Genomic DNA, 20873 nt, shown 5'->3' with positions numbered 1-20873 from the left:
CAGGTGAAACAGGCCCTTTAAGTCCTACTTTGTATTCCAGAAAATTTCAGACAAACGCAAACAAATCTTGTTCAGCAGCTAAACAGAATTAACCTTACATTGAGAAAGACTGGAAATGCCCACTTGCCCATCACCAGTAACTAATGTGTTTTTTTGTTTGTTTGTTTGTTTCCTCTATGAGAAACATCTTCTCTATATTTATTTTTATTTCTAATCAGTCTCCAGGAGAATTTTTAGGACTCTGAACGATGAGTGAGAAAATAATATCTCACCCAGATAAAGGGGCCTGGATTCTGGATCTTCTTTTCGATATAAGTTACATCATAATAGACTTGAAGAGAGTGGTTTTATTGGCATGGCGATGTAAATCTAAAAAAAAAAAAAAAAACAGAGCAAAACCACTGCCTTTACAAAAACAAAAGCCTGCGAGCCCTGTATTTCTCTTTTTAAACCGATTCTCATTCCCCTCCCTCTAAGTCAAGATAAGGCTAGGAATGTTGTTTTGCCTTTCAGTTTCCGAGCGGCTACTATGAGCAGAAGCCCTGGCAGGTTTGAAGTGTACAACAGCAGGGGCCTCCCTGGCAGAAGTCCCAGGGAAAAGATGCTAAGCATGCCTAACATGTGTTAGGGGACAGTGACCTCATTTTCAGGGATGAACTGAGGTTACTTCCAAGCAAAATCCTCACAAACAAAGGCAGCCTTGTAGTGATCGGAAGGAATCTGTGGAGGCAGCCTCTTGTCCTTGGGGTGGTTTTGTTGGTGGTGATTGCAAGTGTAGACAGCCTTTAGGAGCATTTTCCATACTGGTTAAGCCCCCAGCCCCTTGTATTCCTCCTCCTCCCTCTTTATGGGTGAAAAATGCTGGTTTATTTCCAATAACCAGGGAGCAAATAAAAGAGAATGGAGTCTTAATAACCACAGGTCTTCCCTAAATAAAAGGTTTCAAGTTTTTTCAAACATTTGCCATGAAAAAGACACACACACAGATTTTCCCTTTATTTAAGATCTCTATACCCCGCTATAAACACACACCTAAAAGGGATCTGTTAGGTGACATAAATACCTCATGCCCTGTTCAAAGAGGGAAAAAAAAGAAAAACTGTCTCCCACAGGTCTGAGGTTTTTACTGACAGGAGGCAGATTGTTGCATGAATGTCACAGTTGATTTAAGTTGTGCAATCAGTCGCATTCTTCTGAAGTGGTCAAAAATTAGATCACTGTGTAAAATGTCTATAAAATATCAGCACATAATATCTTACTCTAAAAGTTGATGGAAACTTTGAATACGGGTACTATCTGAATTGGGGCTTCCCTGGTGGCTCAGAGGTTAAAGCGTCTGCCTGGAATGCGGGAGACCCGGCTTCAATCCCTGGGTCAGGAAGATCCCCTGGAGAAGGAAATGGCACCCCACTCCAGTACTCTTGCCTGGAGAATCCCATGGAGGGAGGAGCCTGGTAGGCTGCAGTCCATGGGGTCGCAAAGAGTTGGACACGACTGAGCGACTTCACTTCCTCTATCTGAATGGTCATGATCCAGGTTGCAAGCAGTGATTCTGCTCTAGTCTAGTGAGAAAAAAAAGATTATCCTTTTTCACTGGCTCCCATCTCATGTGATTGGAAGCACCATGGCACCATGTCTGATCTCAAAGCTTTAAGCTTAGAGGAGTGTGACTGTCAAGTCACTTGACTTGTTTCCCTTGAAAATAGTTTTACTCCAGATGAACACACTGGGTTTGGACTTGGAGAAGTTATACAAAGCAACTCCATGATTATTTCAAAACTGTAATCGGCAGTGAAGTCACTACTTGAGGAGCAGTGCCATTGAGGATTTGGGGATCTTGATGAGCAGGCCCCCATACTGTCTAAGTCTCCTTCCTGATTGAGAATAATTTATAAACCTGTATGACTTTATCCATCAAAAATTGCTGCTCATGCTACCAAGAAAAGCTTCGTATCTTTCATTTCATCCTGTGAAAGTTTGCTTTAAAAGGTGGGGGGCAGGCCAAGAAGAGTGAGAGAAAGAGGAGAGGCAAATATGAAAGCTAAAATTTACAAATTTAGCATTGAGAATTCAATCTTCTCTTGCATGAAATTAAAAGTCCGCCAACAGACCTTCAAAAACACACTTCTCAGCACTCCTTTCTTTTCCATTCTACTTGCTATTTCCCCTTCAAATCTCCATTTATCAATAGTGAAAAGTCACTCAGTCGTGTCCAACTCCTTGTGACCCCATGGACTATACAGTCCAGGGAATTCTCCAGACCAGAATACTGGAGTGGTAGCCTTTCCCTTCTCCAGGAGACCTTCCCAACCCAGGGATTGAGCCCAGGTCTCCTGCATTGCAGGTGAATTCTTTACCAGCTGAGCCACAAGGGAAGCCCCATTTATCAATAGAACTGTGTTTATATAACAAACTAATTCAGCGGTGCTCACCTAATACATACCTAATTCATGAGTGGGCACCTCTGTTTTTCTATTAGAATCACTTGAGTTGTGTTTATCAAAAGTCCCATCTCAGACCAGTTGAATCTCTGGGCAGGACCTGAGTGGTTTGATTGTTTCCCCTGGAGATCCTTGCCGCATGGTAATTGACAACCGTTGACCTACAGATCTTTTTGTCTCCATTTTCTCCCACACTTTAATCCATCGTCATTTAAGTTGGGCTAAAATATAGATTTAATGATTCCTTTTCATTCTTCAAAACCCTTCATTGTCTCCTGGTATCTTTAGGGTGAAGTTAAATCAGATTTATCTCCCATTCCAAACCTTCTGTGACACTCGCCTTAAATGTTCTCCCCAGGGGACTTTTCTTTTCAGTAGAGACTGTCTATTAACCATTCTTCCAACCTTTCGTTTCTGAATCTCTGGCCACTTCCTTCTTGTCCCCACTGACCAAGTCCTCTGTTGAACTCTTACCTCCTTCTCTTAGCTCTTTTCCCAGCTCTATCCAGGATGCAGAAATGGCTTTTCTCAATGAGCTTCTATGGACTTTATCATCTGCCACAGGTTCTTGCACTGTGAATTCTCAGTCTGTGTGCTGCCTGCAGGTCACTAAAAGCCATAACTGCATCCCAAGGTAGAGGCCAAGTAGTCATTACTCCTTGACTGCTGGATATTGGTACCTTTATTGACTATGACTTCTTAAATCCTGGTAAGTGGAATAAACAATGTAACATCCACTCTGAAGATGTGTTTTAATAGTTAGAAAACATTGATGACTTCAAGACCCAGACTTGTAGATTTCATTTCCAACACCACTTTACAGTGAGGTAAAAAATGTGGATTTAAGAAACAGACTGATTTACTTTCTGGACTTGTCTGCATAGATACACTGGTACTGCCATTCACATTTAAATTAGTGCATCCAGTATGAGAAGTTTGGAAATTTGGTGATCTTCCTGGGCCGTATTTTCTGACATGGGACCAGAAACCAGGCAGTGTGGTCTGTTGAATCTGGTCACCTAGATAAAAGATTATTACTTATGGAAATTTTTATTGGAAAAAGCTTTATTAGAGGTATCTTAGAATCTTCTCAAGAAGTAGAAGGAATGGTCAATAGAAAGCCTTTTATTTTTTATATTAAAAATCTATTTTGAAGAGGCAAATATCATTTTAAAATATTTTTAATTAAAATGTAGTTGATTTACAATGTTGTGTTACTTTCAGGTATATAGCAAAGTGAATCAGTTATACATTGATCCATTTTTTTTTAGATTCTTTCGCCATATAGGTTGTTACAGAATATTGAGTAGAATTTCCTGTGTGGAATACAGCATGTCCTTATTAGTTATCTGTTTTATATATAGTAGGATGTAAATATTGACCCCAACCTCCCAATTTCTCTCTCCTCCCAATTTCACCTTTAGTAACCATAAAGTAAATTTAGTTAACTGTAAGTTTGTTTAGAATGTCTTTTTATATAGAAGAATTTATATTAGTAGTTCTTGGGTTAATTTTTTTAAGTGGTTAGCAGCCAGGAATCCTAAAGTTATTCATATTTATTGAACATTTGATTTTTACCTGAAGGCACATAAATGTACATCCATTTGCCAAATGGGAGTTGTGAAGGTGAGGACTTTTCTCTGAACACAGATCCCCTTCTAGAGTTCATGTTGTCCTCCCATGACACCTGCTCTTTTTCTGTGAGTCTCAGATTCAGTATCTGTAAAGGAAAGCTAGAAACTAAAGTAATCTGGGAAGTAATCTGACTATAAAATTTTTCCCATTTTTATTTTCATCACTTCCAGTCATCGTGTCCATATCTGACTCACCAGCAACACTTTTAGGAACATCAGGTCTTTGCAAAGCATTCAATTTCATTTTCATAAAAATACTCTTTCTCTATATACTATTTCCCAGCTTAAATAATACCTAATTAAGTTACATAATTATCACATCCAGAACAACTAGCATAAACATGTTAGAGGAAAAAACACAGTTGACTATTTGTAGGAACAAATGAATGTGGGAAAGATCTCCCATATTTGGGCATCGGTCCTGTTGGCCAATAGGAATGGTGATGAGCAAGGGAAGTTGGTTAAAAGAACAATTTCTAGGCTATGACGTCGCACAGACCTGAATTTGAATTCTCATTCTAGTGCAGTTTGGCTGTGGCACTTATGCAGCTTCTTGAGTTTCCTTCTTCTCTTTGAAAACACAAAAATATCAAATGTCAAGGATCATGAAATAAATTCATCTATGAACAGTACCTAGCCTAGTGCCTGTCTGCCTCTCCCATGACTCCAAAAAAATGTTGCTGCTGTTTCTTTCCCTCTTGACTTAGTGAATCTAAGTTCCTTTTTCCACTTTGATATCACTCTGGAACATTTAGCTAAGGAAAGCATTAGATACTAGTGTGTTAAGACCAGAGCTCTAAAATCAGGTAGATGTAAGTTCTAATCCTGGCTCTGCCAGTTTCTAGAAGAATGCCCTGTGGAAAAGTTACCTAACTTGACTTTATTTTTTTTTTTTAACTTTTCTTTCTTGTTTTATGATTTTTTTTAATAACCTGATTTTTCTAGTCTGTAAAATGGGTGATAATGACACAGACCTCACAGACCCCTGTGAATATGTGGCAATCAATGAACATACCTTTTATATTATAAGTGCCCAGTAATTATTGCTTATATTACCATATTATTAGATACAGGACACTTAGATGCCTTGTGATTCATTAGGCACAACAAAATGCTGGCTTGATTTGCATATTCTTTTTTTTAAATTCATTTTATTGAAGTATAATTGATTTACAATGTTGGTTTCTGGTATACAGCAAAGTGATTCAGATATATTATTTTTGATGTTCCTTTCTATTATGGTTTATCACAGGATTCTGAATATAGTTCCCTGTGCTGTATAGTAGGATCTCGTTGTTTATCCATCCTATATGATAGTTTTCATCCCCTAATCCCAAACCCCTAATCCTTCCCTACTCCCTCCCCACTCCATTGGTGATCCCAGCAGGCATATTGCACATTAGGCTATGTACAAAGTGAGTGAAAAAACCAAAGTAAACTCAGACCCACTCCTTCATCTTCTCTTGAATTTTGGACAAGCTTCTAATTCTGTCAGTAGACTCTGGTGAAATGAAGAGCGAGCAAGAGACTAAAGAGGATACGAAACAGGCTCTTTTTTGTTCCCAGTTAAGTTGGTGTGGAGAAGGAAATGGCACCCCACTCCAGTATTCTTGCCTGGAAAATCCCATGGATGGAGGAACCTGGTTAGGCTACAGTCCATGGGGTTGCAAAGAGTCGGACACGACTGAGCGGCTTCACTCACTCACTCAAGCTGGTGTGAGTGTTTGTTTCTCAAGGAAAATTAGGGTACTGGACTCTCAAGGAATGAATATGTCTTTATTTAGCATTTCCTGACAGTCTATCATGTAGAACTTGGCTCTGAGCAGGACATAGACCTAAAAGAGAGAGTAGAGTCCAACTTGAGGAGATAGCTGGCATCTAAGCTGAACAGACCAAGTGCTTTAGGAGTCTGGAGAGAAAAGGAGTCATGTCTGATGTTTATCAGGCAAAATAGCAAAGATGCAGTGACATTTGAGCTGGACCTGGGATATAGTTGGTGTATCTCTTGCTGGGGGATGGAAAGCAAGGGGTGATGGTGAGCATGACTGCCAGGCATGATGTTGTGGGCGAAGTCACAGTACTGGGAAATTACGGGGCCAGTTGAGAAATAATAAGCCTTTGAGGAATGGTAAGCTGTCTAGATTACCTTCAAGATCAGTATTTGTATTTTAATTCAAGCTGCAAGTATTTGGCACAGATTTTCAAGGACCTTAGAGACTGCCTTAGAGATTGATTGGATATTATGGTTTAAAAGCAGAAATATTTTTTACAAATGAAGCACATCATCAAACATTAATAGATAAAAGTAACAGATAAAAGTAGACCTGCTTTGGCTGACAATGAAAATAGATATATGGAACTCTGCTTATTACTCAACCTTACTCTTTGTTTTCCTTTTTTAAAAAAATTATTGGAGTATGGTTGATTTACATACAATGTTTGTCAGTTTCAGCTATACAGCAAAGTGATTGTTACATTAATATATGCCCATGTATTCATTCTTTTTCAGAATCTTTTTCAGGTTCTTTACCCATATAGGTTATCATATATGGGTATCATGTAGAGTTCCCTTTGCTATACAGTAGGTCCTTGCTGATTTTCTATGTTATATGTAGCAGTGTGTGTATGTTAATCCTAAGCTCCTAATTTATTCCTCCTATTCTCCTATCCCCTTTAGTAACCATGTTTGTTTTTGAAATCTGTGTCTGTTTCTGTTTTGTAAACAAGTTCATTTGTAAAAGTTAGATTCCACATATGAATGATATACAGTATTTGTCTTTCTCTGTTTGACTTATTACACTTAGAGTGATCATCTTTAGGTCCATCCATGTTGATGCAAATGGTATATCTTCTTTATCTGTTTATCTGTCAACAGACATTTAGGTTGCTTCCATGTCCTGGATATTGTAATAGTGCTGCAACAAACATTGAGGTGCATGTATTTTTTTTTTGAAGTATGATTTTTCTCCAGATATATGTCACGGAGTGGGATTCCTGAATGATACGGTCATTCTGGACAAAGTATTCTTGAACCCTAGGGTTCCAGAGAACCATGGGTTTTGAGGAAACAGCCTGGACTTACTATAAAGTAGTTATGGTTTGAGTTCTGCTTCTGTTAACGCAGACCCAAAAGAATTCGCAAAGATAAATTTCTGAGGACTGTGAGCTCACAATCAATAATCACAAACTACAGAAAGTGTAAAGTGGTACCAATCACTTTGAAAAACAATTTGTCATTAACTAGTAAAGTTGAAAAAGCACATAAGCAGCGACCCAGCATTTATGATCCTAGATGTGGCTATCTTGGGGCTTCCCAGGTGACGCTAATGGTAAAGAACCCACCTGTCAATGCAGGAGATCCCTGGGTCAGGAAGATTCCCCTTGGAGGAGGGCATGGCAACCCACCCCAGTATTCTTGCCTGGAGAATCCCATGAAGTAGGAGCCTAGCAGGCTACAGTCCATAGAGTCACACAGAATTGGACACGACTGAAGCGACTTATCACATATGCACGCACACACCTTAAGATCTTGCCTGCGTGTACCAGCAGTGGGGTTAAATGAGAATGACCAAACTAGAACAGAGGATGCCTTTGGAGAGCTAGTCAAGGAAGGGCCCCTTGCACATCTGCAAAGCTGCCTGTAATTCTTCAGCTGACTGGGTATGTGGGTATTTCTTTTATGATGCTTCTTTCACTTTGTTTTTCCTTGGCCATGCTGCATAGCATGCAGAATCTTTGTTCCTTGACCAGGGATAGAACCCATGCCCCCCACAGTGGAAGCATGGAGTCTTAGCCACAGGACCACCAGTAAAGTCCCTGATAAGTACTTTTAAAAAGGAAAATAAAAACTATAAAACTTCTCAGAGGCAAAATATTTGATAGGCTTCAAGTGTGAAGCTTTCTGGGAGAGAGTTTCAGGGAAATAATGAAGAAAAAAAAAGTAATAAAAAATTCACACCTGTCATCACAAGAAAAAATTATAAGTATGTATGGTGATAGATGTTATCTTACTATGGTGATCATTTCTCAATGTATGTGTCAAGTCATTGTATACCTGAAACTAATACAATGTTACATGTCAAATATTACCTCAATTAAAATAAGAAGGACTGACACCAAAGTTGCATGCCTGAGTGGTTAGGATAATCTTGATATCTTAAAACTGAATTAAGGCGATCAAGGAAGTTTATTATTCACATCTCTGCCATGAGCACCTCGTTGCAGCAACACGTATGTTACACATTCTTGGTAAATGGTTGTGGTGCTGTTGTGGTGCAGAAATTGTGAGACATAGAAATGGAAATGTTCGGGTTAGATGCAGATAGGCACAATCAGTGAGCATTAAGTGTAAAAAGAGGGGTAGAAGTCATGATAGTGACAAAGAGCACAGGAAGAAAGAAACGTAAGATCCGAAAATGGAACAGCCCATTTTTCAGTGATGGGTTGAAACAGCGAGGAGCAAAAAGGCTTGAACAAAGAAACGAGAGAGGCCAAAAGGAAGATGCCGAAGAAAGAGAAGGTGATCGGTACTGTCCAATGGCTCAATATTAAGAGGAGAGAATTATAATTAAGTAATGGAATTGGAAGGTCGTTGGTGATTTTGTACAGAGAGATTTTATTGATTAGCAAGTGGATTAGCAAGAGAAGCCATATTGCCAAGGACTCAAAGATGAATTAGTATTAATCATATGGAAGTAGTCAGACTAACCTAAACCAATCCGTCAAAATGTCTGATGTTCACAGGATAATTATAAAATAGTAATCATTTATTGTTTCCTATGCACTCAGCCTGTTATTTACTGTACATGAACTAATTTCATTCTAATAGTAGATTTTTTATCCCCATTTGACAGCTGAGAAAACTGAGGCACACATGTTTAAAATCTTGCCACAGGTAACACTGCTGGTAACTAGAGTTGTTGGGATACAGACCAATTAACTAGTCTACTGCACTGAGAAACACACATCCCTTGCAAAGAGTGTTAGGTACAAAAGTGGAAGAAAAGATTGTTTTGTTTTTGTTTGTGTGGGGTATTTTTGGAGGGGGCGCAGTTTAGGTTTAAGAAATACCTGAGTATGTTGGTACACAGAAAACAGGACACCAGGAGAAAAAAAGAACCTGAAGCTTACAGGAAGGATCATCTTCCCCTTCACATGGTTCCCAGATAGGTGGGAAGGTGAAATAAAGGGAAAAGAAGAGAGAATTGGTAGATAAGGTAGTAATAGATGTCAGAGGTCGCCCCCTAAGGTTTAGTGGCAGCGAAGGAGAACTCTGTTATTCTTCTCACTGCATCGGCAGTCTGCATGTCTTCTGGTGAGCCACTCTCAGACTGATCTTGAGCCTTAAAATAAACTCAGTGAAGGAACTGGGCTTGCAAGGGCACATAATTGAAAGTACCTACATAGTTCATCTGATGGATTGATGAATGAACAGACTGATAGACGGACAGTTGTTTGATGGAAAATGAATGAAATAATGAACTAATGAGTTACTGCTATACTATTTCATGGAAATATTATATGGACTAAGTTAATATAAGTACTTATACAATTGGGGTTTCCCTGGAGGCTCAGAGGGTAAAGAATCTGTCTTCAATGCAAGAGACCTGGGTTCAGTCTCTGGGTGGGGAAGATCCCCTGGAGGAGGGCATGGCTACCCACTCCAGTATTCTTGCCTGGAGAATCCCATGGACAGAGGAGTCTGGTGGACTACAGTCCATGGGGTCACAAAGAGTCGGACACTAATGCACACGTGCGCACACACACACACACACACACACACCACTTATACAATTAATACATATTATATTCAGTTCAGTTCAGTCGCTCAGTCATGTCCGACTCTTTGCGACCCCATGAATCACATCACGCCAGGCCTCCCTGTCCATCACCAACTCCCGGAGTTGACTCAAACTCACGTCCATCGAGTCGGTGATGCCATCCAGCCATCTCATCCAAGTGTGACTAATGATATAATTCAGTTCCAATAATATAATTAAGTTAATCTAAGTGCTTGTAATAGTGTCTAGCACATTGAGTTATGAAGTATTAGTTATTACTGAGATTAGTACTTGGAAAATGTTTTTTTTTAATCACTGCTTTCTGATGAATAATATTCAGTACAGGTGAAAATTCAGAGTAAGTTTAATTTGTCTGTCCTTGAAGTGATTTCCTTGAAAAACATACATGGTTCATATTTATTTCTTATCTAGTAAAATTTTATGTAGACAAGACATCAAATAGTGGCAAAGGATACTTGCATTTTCCAAATTCCTCCTTCAGATTTCCATCATCTCAGGGGGGCAGGGGAGGAGAAAATGCTGACCGACTTGCTCATACTCGTTTTGTACCAACTAACTCTGTAGACGATGCCCTCCTCCGTGTGACTTTCCATGTGACAGCGCTCAGCCTCTCATGGGACCTAATCTCCTTCCAGAGTAATTTGTCTACAGTTGGCTTTAAAGAGACATTGTTTGGATAGAATGTTCTAGATTAAAAAACAGGTCATAGCCTGTGTTAAGAGTAACTCCTAGTTACTTGATGAAATGACAGCTAAGAGATGCAACACATTGTTATTGAGCCTAATATGAAATATTATATGTATTTTAAGAGTAAGGAAATAACCCATATATAGATAATATAGGCAGAATTGGAAAAAGAAAAAAATGAAGACTCCACCCTTCACCCTGCCAATGAAGCAGCACGACTTGGGAATGTATAAGAATGAGATGAAGGCAAGTGAGTCTTAACTGGTACCACATCTGTTTTGTTTCCCACCATACAGCTGGATGTTGGCAGGACTAGAACAAAGTCAATATGCAACTAATACTTGTGGAAGAAAGACACTGCTGCGTGGCTTGCAGGTGGCTGAGACTAGAGGAAGAACTTCTCAGTTCTTGTCTGTGCGCCGTAATAACTGCATTTCCTAAGTTGTCATGTTTCTTGAGGGCAGTCTTGACTTCCCTCTTCTCGCTCTTTCTTCGTATTTTCCTCTTTCTCTTCCTAGACTTTTTCTTTGACGTACCAATAGAAGCTGGTTATTATTATTGGTGTGTTGGACATGTCTGCATATAACAGAGAGCTGGGAGAAGTGAAAAAAAAGAAATAATTTCTTTTTCGCTTCCCTTCTCTTTTTCCTGAAGTTCTCAGGTGATAAATTAGCCACCTCAGAGAATTATTTGATACCAGGGTATATTGGGTAAAATAGAGAATTCTTTATCCTTAGAGCAGATGTTCTTAGACGTGAATCTGTGAGCCAACTTTGTGATCCTGAGCCTGAAATAGTGTTTGTGTTTGCATATGCATTTTTATGCACATGCATGTTTATATTGCATGCATGAAGATTTATGTTTATATTGCATGTATGCAGATTTGTGTATGCATATTTGATGTCTGTATGAAAATGTGTGTGTGTGCAGATCTGATGTACATAAGCATACTGGATCTATGTATGTATATATGTGTGATTATTGAAGGAAAGCAACTGATTCATAACTTTTGTTAATCTCAAAAGAATCTGAACACCAAATAGGTAGGCAACCACTGAATTAGAAGATTTTGTTTATACTGTCTGTATTTTGTTTTGCTTTAAATTTTCTAGTGGGAAAATTCTGAGAAAATGTGAGAGAAAAATGGACAGTATAAAGAATCGCCAAACCTTTTTAGATCCAGAATCAATTCAGGGGCTTTCCTTGAATTCTGACATCTTTCTTTTTTAAACTTCTTTAACTGCTGTTTTTGTGTATTCAAAGTCAGGGTTTGGGGTGCCTACTTAATTCACTGTTGTTATCTCCGGCCACTGAAATAATCCAGGCAGGCTGATGTCATTTGTTCCCAGGACAGCATCAGAGCCCTTCTGGGCAAATTCACTAATAAGTCACTGAGCAGGCACAAAGAAGATGATGTTTTATGGTACAGTGACCCATCCTTGCATAGCTAATTTGTTTCTAACTGAACTTACAAACCAAACAAAACTAACCTTCTCCAAGTACCAAATTGCTTTAAAGACTGAACTTTATGTTTCATTACATTCTTGGAAACTTCAGTTTGTCCTTTGTCTGATTTGAACCAAATCTGTTGTTTTACTCTTTCTTAACTCTCTGCCCTGATTAAATTATCTGCATGCTTGACTCAAATCCCAATTTTACTATAGCAATACCTACATGTGTTCCCAGACACCAGACTTATGGCTTAGCTTATGCTCTCTGCTGTTCAGCTTTGTATCATAGCAAATTCTCAACATAAATAGCTCTTGTGTTGTTTTTGTTGTTGTTAATAAAGCCTCCTGTATTATTCCAGGAAATATTTTAATTAAACAGTTTGTGCTTAGTTGCTCAGTCATGTCCGTCTCTTTGCAACCCCGTGGACTGCAGCCCTCCAGGCTCCTTTGACCATGGAGATTCTCCAGGCAAGAATAATGGAGTGGGTTTCCATGCCCTCCTCAATTAATCAGTTATTTCCACACAGTTTACTTATTTGTTGATTCATCCATTCACAAATCATTTCTAGGCACTTGCTATGTGCCAGGAAACAGAAGGATGAATGTTATAGTTATAGTCAGTGCCTTGTGCTAGGTCAAGGCATATGGCAATGCAAAATATGAAAGCCTTTTGAAACTCGCAATCTTTAAGCAAATCGATTTACTATTTTTTTAGAGCAGTGGTTCTCAACTGTAGAGGTTTTAGCCTTCACCCTAGGAAACTTGGCTTCATGAAGACAGTTTTGGTCGTCTCAAATAGGAGATTCCCCTGGTGCCTGATTGGTAGATGCTGGGAATGCTGGTGAACATGCACACTGGACAGGATTGTTCCTTACATCTAGAAATTATCTGGATCAGAATGCCAGTACTGCTGAGATTAAGAAACCCTAATTTAGAAGAAGCAGGACTCTTTCAGAGAGAGGCATACTAATGTGCATGGAAATGGGGGAGACCCTAGAGGCACTGCCGTTTCATTTAGGTCTTGAGCAAGTCAACTCTTAACTGACCCACACCAAAATCGGAGATTCCTCTGAGTAACAGTCTTCATCTCAAGTACGTTTCCAGGGTCAAATTAGTGTTCCTTCAGGATTTGCATGTTAGTGACTTTTCATTTGTCTACCCCTTAATACAGCTCTGCCTATTATTAAAGAGCTTATAATTTAGGGAAGACAAAAGACAGGTACACCAAAAACTATGATGCTGGGTGATAAATACCAAGAAGGCTCAATGAAATGGAGTGCCTTGGGAGCACTGAGCAATTAAGCTCTGCCTGGAGGTCTGGGAAGCCTTTACAGAAGAGGTGGCAAGCGAATGGGAGTTTGAAGGAGGTAGTGGCCAAATGCCTGAAGGAAGACACTGGGTTCTTTTAAGCCATGTCCCACATGATTGCATTTATAACCAGTGATGTTTTCGGCAGCCCTTTCAAGATCTCCTTCTGTATTATTTTACATGAAACAAGATTCCTTTACAAATTGTGCAGACTCAACTTGGCAGTCTTTCTTATCATCTTTTCTTCTATTAAAAAATTTCAGTAGCAGATGATTTCAGCTGTGTAATTGTAGGTATTAGAGTTTAGCAATAGTTTAGAGTTGGAAGCTTCCAATGAATGAATTATAGACTTGGCTTTTGATGTTCAAAAAAGGTGGACATATTTCTTTATTTGTACAGGCTAATGCTTCTAATAAAGTTGTCCATAGGTTGTGGACTTAGCTTTAAAATATATGGAAAGTATGCTTCACAAACTGTAGACATTTATAAATGAATGCTTTTCAAATACAGTCAACATTCCAACACATGGCTATGACCTGCAGGAAAATTGCAGAGAGCATCATTAACCACAAATTCCTGTTAAACTAGTATAACAGCATTAAATGTACTTATGAAGCTATTAATTGAAAAACTGGCCATAGTTATATACAAAAGAATGGGGTAATGTTAAATCTCTTTTTAAAAAATTATATGAGTTTCAGATATAGTATTGTAGTTCAACATCTGTATAATTAAATGTATGATTAAAGAGAGCAGTGAGGTTTAATGTAATGTAACTACCAGAAAGTTTCAGGATTTTTCTTAACTCTCATGAAATTGTATGTACCTACACATCCTGGGAAATGTTCTCTTTCAGTTTCGAATCACTTATGGCATCACAGAAGGGGTAATTTTATACACTTGAAACTAACTTTTGAAGAATTCGTTCTTTTCCTGGTGACTTCATGAAGACCTTATATTAGTGTTTTCATGTTAGAAATAAAATAGTTCAGTTGAAAAAAATCTCGGTTTTACTTTCTTTTTAAATAGTTTGAACAATCATCTGGTAGTTAGAAACAGGCATATTCGTTTCCTTTTTTTAACCAAATGTTTTTTTCTTTTTTATTCAGTCTGATGCCAACGCGAGTTACTTAAGAGCAGCTCGAGCTGGACACTTGGAAAAGGCCCTTGACTACATAAAAAATGGAGTTGACATCAACATTTGCAATCAGGTTAGTTGTGGTGATTGTTGTTGTTATTTAAGTTTTCAGTTAAAATTTTTAAAATCCAGACTTTAAAGTCTTTAAATCCTCTATTACCAAGTTATTACCAAGACTTTCTCTTTTTGCCAGTGTTTTCTATTAAATGTCACCAACTTGAATGATCAATTTATTCTTCGCTTTGTTAGAGGAGCATTCAGAAATGTAGATATGTGTCCTTTAACAATTAATTCCTAAAATACAGTACATAATGACATCAGAGCAACCCGCCTAATTGCCATAAGTACTTTTATTCCGAATTCAGGCTCCTGCATTGCACACATGCAAATGGTTGTTGGTAGGGTGCTCTCTTCAGAATTCTTAGTAGACTGTTTACCGCTCTATGTTCAACATGCTGATAAAGCTTTCCCTTCACTTAATCAGAATGGGTTGAACGCTCTCCATCTTGCTTCCAAAGAGGGCCACGTAGAAGTTGTCTCTGAACTGCTACAGAGAGAAGCCAATGTGGATGCGGCTACAAAGGTCAGTGTCACACGTTTCATGCTTTTTGTATCAGTTGCCCAGTTCAATGAGAATTCAGCCCTCTAAAAATCTGGGCATGCTTCTCATGAAATACTCATCAGCATTGTTCTCCTGGGGAACTTACAGAGGGAATTAATATTTTGTAAAATGTTGAAAGCAGAGAGAAAGATGGGTGAACTGATGGATCTTGTTTCTCATTTCACAGAAAGGAAACACAGCGTTGCATATAGCATCTTTGGCAGGGCAAGCAGAGGTGGTAAAAGTCTTGGTTACAAATGGAGCCAATGTCAACGCCCAGTCCCAGGTAAACCTATATCTCAGATGCCAAGAAATGCTGTGATCATGATTCGCAAATAATGTTCTGGGTCAGGTGCTTGTTTGTTCTTGTGTCTTCTAAGAAAACAATATTTAAGAGCTATATCATCATCAAGGAAAAACCCAGGACAATGGGCAGGGCCAGTGCAGCAAGGGCTGTGAAGAAGGACCCTTTGCCCTTAAAAGCAGCAAAAATTCATTCACCAAGCCACTTAGGTGGCCACTTAGGTCTTGTCCTTTTATTTGTATTTTCCAGTAACTTTTTTTTGAAATGAATGCACAGGCAGACCTTGGAGATATGGGTTCAATTTCTGGCCACCCTAATAAAGCATTGTTGCAATAAAAAAAAAAAAGTCTGCAAATAGTAAATGTTGGAGAGCATGTATAGAAAAGGGAACACTCATACGTTGTTGATGGGAATATAAATTTGTGCACCACTACAGAGAACAGTATGGAGGTTCCTTAAAAAACTAGAAGTAGAATGACCATATATATGATCCGTCAAGCCCACTCCTGAGTATATACCCAGAGACACATGTACCCTAATTCATTCAAAAAGACACATGTACCCTAGTGTTCATTCCAGCACTGCCAAGACATGAAAGCAACCTAAATGTAATTCAAAAAGACACATGTACCCTAGTGTTCAAAAAGACACATGTACCCTAGGGTTCATTCCAGCACTGCCAAGACATGAAAGCAACCTAAATGTCCATCCATAGAGGAAGGGATAAATAAGATGTGGTATCCACACATATATACATACAATGGAATACCACTCAGTCAAAAATAGTGAAATAATGCCATATGCAGCAACGTGGACAGAACTAGAGATTATCACACTAAGTGAGGTAAGTCAGATAGAGAAAGACAAATACTATATATCACTTATATGTGAAATCTTAAAAAAAAAATGATACAAATGGACTTACTTACAAAACAGAAACAGACTCAGACTTTAAAACAAACTTATGAAAACCAACAGAAAAAGGTGGTGAGTTGGGGGATAAATTAGGAGTTCCCAGGTGGCTCAGTTGGTAAAGAATCCGCCTGCCAATGCAGAAGACTCAGGTTCTATCCCTGGGTTGGAAAGATCCCCTGGAGTAGGAAATGGCAATCCATTCCAGTATTCTTGCCTAGAGAATTTCATAGACAGACGAGCCGGCGGGCTGCCATCAATGGGGTTGCAAAAAGTTGGACATGACTGAGCAACTGAGCATGCAGGAGAAAGCACTACTATATATAAAATAGATAAACAAGGAGCTACTTTATAGCACAGGGAACTCTAGTCAATATTGTATAATAATCTATATAGCAAAAAAATCTGAAAAAATATGACCATATGTATATGCATAGCTGAATCATTTTGCTATACACCTGAAACTAACATGACATTGTAAATTAACTATGCTTCCATGTAAAATATAAATTTAAAAGAGTTAAATTCATTGAATGGGCTTCCCAGGGGGCACTAGTGGTAAAGAAACTGCTCGCCAATGCATGAGACTTAAGAGACTCAGTCAGGTTCTATACCTCGGTCAGGAAAATCTCCTGAAAGAGGGCATGACAACCCACTCCAGTATTCTTGCCTGGAGAAACTCATGGATAGAGGAGACTGGCAGGTTATAGTCCATAGGATTACAGAGAGTCAGACATGACTGAACCAACTTAGCACATACTTATAAATATGCATTGAATAGGTATATTATTCCAGATTATTTAGTTTCATTTATATCCTCATTTGCAATCCTCTGCATGTGAAAGGCAGAGGTTTTTCAAAGTCAGCCATCTGTAGACTGATATGTATGGCTGGTGGTCATAAACACACATGATTGGAGAATCTCTGTAATGTAGAGACTTATTCTAGTTTATGATGTTAGCGAAAGTCCAGTATGGTCAATTCCTGTTTACTAACAGAGGCATCGTTGTTGCTCTCTGAAACAGATTAGGGGGGACAAAAAAAGCAGAAGAAACTTTAAAATCACCACACGTTAAAATTTCCAGATTGTTTGTAATGGATATGCACCCATCATTCATTCAGAAGATTCTCCGACAAGCTCTCAGAGTCCTGCATGAAGCTCTAACAAAAATACTAATAGATTATCATTTGGTGGACTTTGAGTCCAAAAAAATTAAGCTCACTTTATTGGTCTAAAAATACAGGTCTTCATTATCCAAATTGTTCATTACGTGAGTCCCCCAGAGGCGTGAGCTTGTGTAGGAGAGCATACATCATCATAACAGATAAATATCCACTAAGGACCTGATTGTTTTTTTTTTAATTTTATTGAAGGATAGTTGATTTGCCATGTTGTGTTCATTTCTACCATACAACAACGTGACTCAGTTATACATTTATATATATATTATTTTTCATATTCTTTTCTATTATGGTTTATCACAGGATATTGAATATAGTTCCCTGTGTTATACAGTAGTATCTTATTTATCCATTCTCTGTATAATAATTCTCTGCTAATCCCAAACTCCCAATCCTTCCCCCTCACTTGGCAACCACAAGTCTGTTCTCTGTGTCTGTTTCTGTTTCATAAATAGGTTCATTTGTATCATATTTTAGATTCCACATATAAATGATATCATATGGCATTTGTCTTTCTCTTTCTGACTTAACTTCGTTTAGTATGATACTCTCTAAGGACCTGACCATTTTAAGAACTGACCTCTACTCAAATGTTCCTTCCAGCTGAAGGCTGACATCTATCCTGGTTCATCAATATCTACGCCAGGGTGTTAGGTTGAACAAATTGACTATAGAACAAAGCTGCAAGTTTTCCAAAAGATGTAGGATATCATGAAGTCAGGAAAAATGATGCTAGAGGACTGCTGGACCCACCACCAAGTTGTGAGGTCGTGGCTTTCTGGCAGGAGTAGGCCAGAATGTATAAAGAATCAGGATGATTTCCTGACACATGTTTCCAACTTGAATGATTTGAGAATCAAAATGTTAAATGAAGGAAAAAATTAGTCTGAAAATAAAAAGTGAAGGCTGTTGACCCATCATATGGTTTTGTTGGAAATGAAAATCATACTTTCTCCCCCAGAATCATAGTTGGTTTAGTCTTCATGCATTCTGTGAACTTGTACATGATCCAGTTGTAACCTACGTTTTGTTAAATCATATAAATTCGCTTTTACAATTTCTGGTTTTCTCTTTCAAGATGAAGTCTCAATCTAACTTTTTTCATTATTTACTGTGGCCTTTTGATCTCCACCTTAAGTGTGCTTGATTTCCTCAGCTTTTTCCAGTAGTGATTATCTTTGAATAACAGGAGCCTCTTGTACTTTATGGGTCCACGGAATTGCAATGACTTTCCACCTTGTTACTTCAGCCATATTGATGAGAGCTCTGACGCCATTAAATGTCAGTGTTGCAGAAAAGAAACTGAAAGGTTGCTGCTGAGCCATGAAAGAAGCCAGGATTCTTGGCTCCAGAGGAGAGGAATTCAGTCCAGGGCCAGTGACGAGGCTTGATTGCTTAGAGCTTTTGTGTAATAAAGTTTTATTGAAGTATAAAAGAGATAGAGAAAGCTTCTGACATAGACATCAGAAGGGTGCAGAAAGAGCCCCCCTGTGCTAGCCTTTAGCAGTATGTTATATAACTATAAGCAAACTGTTAATTAGAGAAAGGATATGTCTCAAACCGCAGAGTGGCACCAGGCCCCTCACCCACAACACGCATTTTGAGATAACATTGACACAAAGTGAGTCATCTCAGGCCGTAAAACGAAATGACGTGAATCTTGAAAAAAGGCAGGTTTCCAAGTAAATATATAGTTTCATTAACATAGATTAGGAGAACAATGTTTGAGTAAAACATACTGGTTTGTTGAGCCCTTATGGGTTCTGAGTCTTAAGTGGAACTGACTTGAAGAAAGAAAGACAGAGTCTAAGCTAAATACTCCAGTGTTCTTGCCTGGAGAATCCCAGGGACGGGGGAGCCTGGTGGGCTGCCGTCTATGGGGTCACACAGAGTCAGACATGACTGAAGCGACTTAGCAGCAGCAGCAGGCTAAATACATAGTTCATTAACATAGCTTAAGAAAAACATTTCCATAAGAAAAACACCTTGGTTAGCCCAAGGTTTGAGAAAAGTTAAGTTCAGGTGGAACCAGGTGTCCTCATGGCAACACAGAATTTTAAGAGAAACATCCTTTTAATTTTGTATAGAGAAGGGAAAATAGTCTGACACTTGGAGTTTGTTTCCTCCTGCCGCTTAAGAGAGAAAAAATGCCTGACGCTTGCAGCCTGTTTCCTCCATTGGAGACGCCTGGCCTTCCTGCCTGTGACCCTCTCAAAACTGTTCTTCCAGCCACATGGTTTCTTGTGTAATTGGTCTAATCTTTAGTTCCCTGTGGTTGGGCTTTTGTTACATGGTTTATGCCACCTGTTCTGATTCCCATCCAGAGCTCACTTAGAGTAATAATGTAAGAATGTTTTTCCAGAAAGGAGTGATATAAACTTGAATATTGACAAATATGAGAGAAATACAGACCAGATGACCACAAGAGAAGCATTATGCTTTTCAACCAATTATTTTTAAATGCCTCTATGATTTTTTTTTCAGGAAACAGCTAGTGTTAAGCTCTGAGGTAATGGGGAATGCTTTAGTCCATTTTCATTTTCTTCTTTTTTCCTCCAAGGGAGAGACAGTTAGCCTCCCCATCTTGTAAACAATGTACACATTCCTGACAAATGATCAGAGGAGGCATAGTTTTAAACCTTCTCTCCAATGTCTGGGAGAATCTGTAGTCGAAATAAAATCCTAACCAGATTTGATTTCAATTTGTACACATTCTCTTCTGATGATGAAGTGCGGAAGAAGAACATGGGCTGTGAAATGTGCTGTTCCTTGCAGCTGTGCTTGGAATACCCAGCCACACACTTGACAGTAAAACCTGCCCCCCTTCCTCTAGACACCTGCCCTCAGAAACCTTCTGAACTGCATCATTCTATGGATGGAGTAAGTAATGAGATCACCACACAGCTGAATGGAGTTTCAAAGATAATTCCTGGCAGCAGCTTTTCAAAAGGAACTTTCATAAAGAACAACAAGCAGTAACACCATGAAGTGCAATGAAATTCCATTTAGATGGCAGAACATCACAGGAATATTAGTATTCAAGAATGACAGTATTCCTGTCCACGTGAAATTTTATCCTATAGACAATAATTAATTGCCAATGAGGAACAGTATCAAAAGAGCCCCTCACCTTCCTTAAATATAAAAATTCTCCTGGAAAATAAAAATAGCACTGGACAATATCAAGTTCTGATGAACTGAGACTCTATAAACTAGGAGTTTATAGATATTCTTGTAATAATTCTTGTCATTGCCTTGATCTTAGGTCTTAATAAGTAGTTAACTCTTTCTTATATTACTTAACGTTCCAGGAAATCATTTAGGCCTACCCTAAGAAAGAAATGGGGTTAGATAACTAAATTGTGATTTTAAAGAACTCTAATTTAAGTCCTTAGTACTTTATATACAATACAA

The 20873-nt window shown here is 38.6% G+C and overlaps 1 protein-coding gene across 4 annotated transcripts in view; it reads left to right on the top strand.

Annotated features, from left to right (window-relative positions):
* The window catches only part of ANK3 (ankyrin 3, node of Ranvier (ankyrin G)), a 381124-nt gene that overhangs the window by 114824 nt on the left and 245427 nt on the right, over positions 1 to 20873 (top strand). For all 4 annotated transcript variants that reach the window (XM_010839398.1, XM_010839394.1, XM_010839395.1 and 1 more), the window contains exons 2-4: positions 14432 to 14533; positions 14945 to 15043; positions 15249 to 15347. In XM_010839398.1, coding sequence (XP_010837700.1) covers positions 14432 to 14533; positions 14945 to 15043; positions 15249 to 15347 — 300 coding nt within the window. The remainder of the gene's footprint in view (positions 1 to 14431; positions 14534 to 14944; positions 15044 to 15248; positions 15348 to 20873) is intronic.

Source organism: Bison bison, unplaced genomic scaffold (genome assembly GCF_000754665.1).
Source record: "Bison bison bison isolate TAMUID 2011002044 unplaced genomic scaffold, Bison_UMD1.0 scf7180017864116, whole genome shotgun sequence".
NCBI lineage: Eukaryota > Metazoa > Chordata > Mammalia > Artiodactyla > Bovidae > Bison > Bison bison.
The sequence above is the reverse complement of the archived record's forward strand: the minus strand, read 5'-3'. Positions and strand labels throughout refer to the sequence as shown.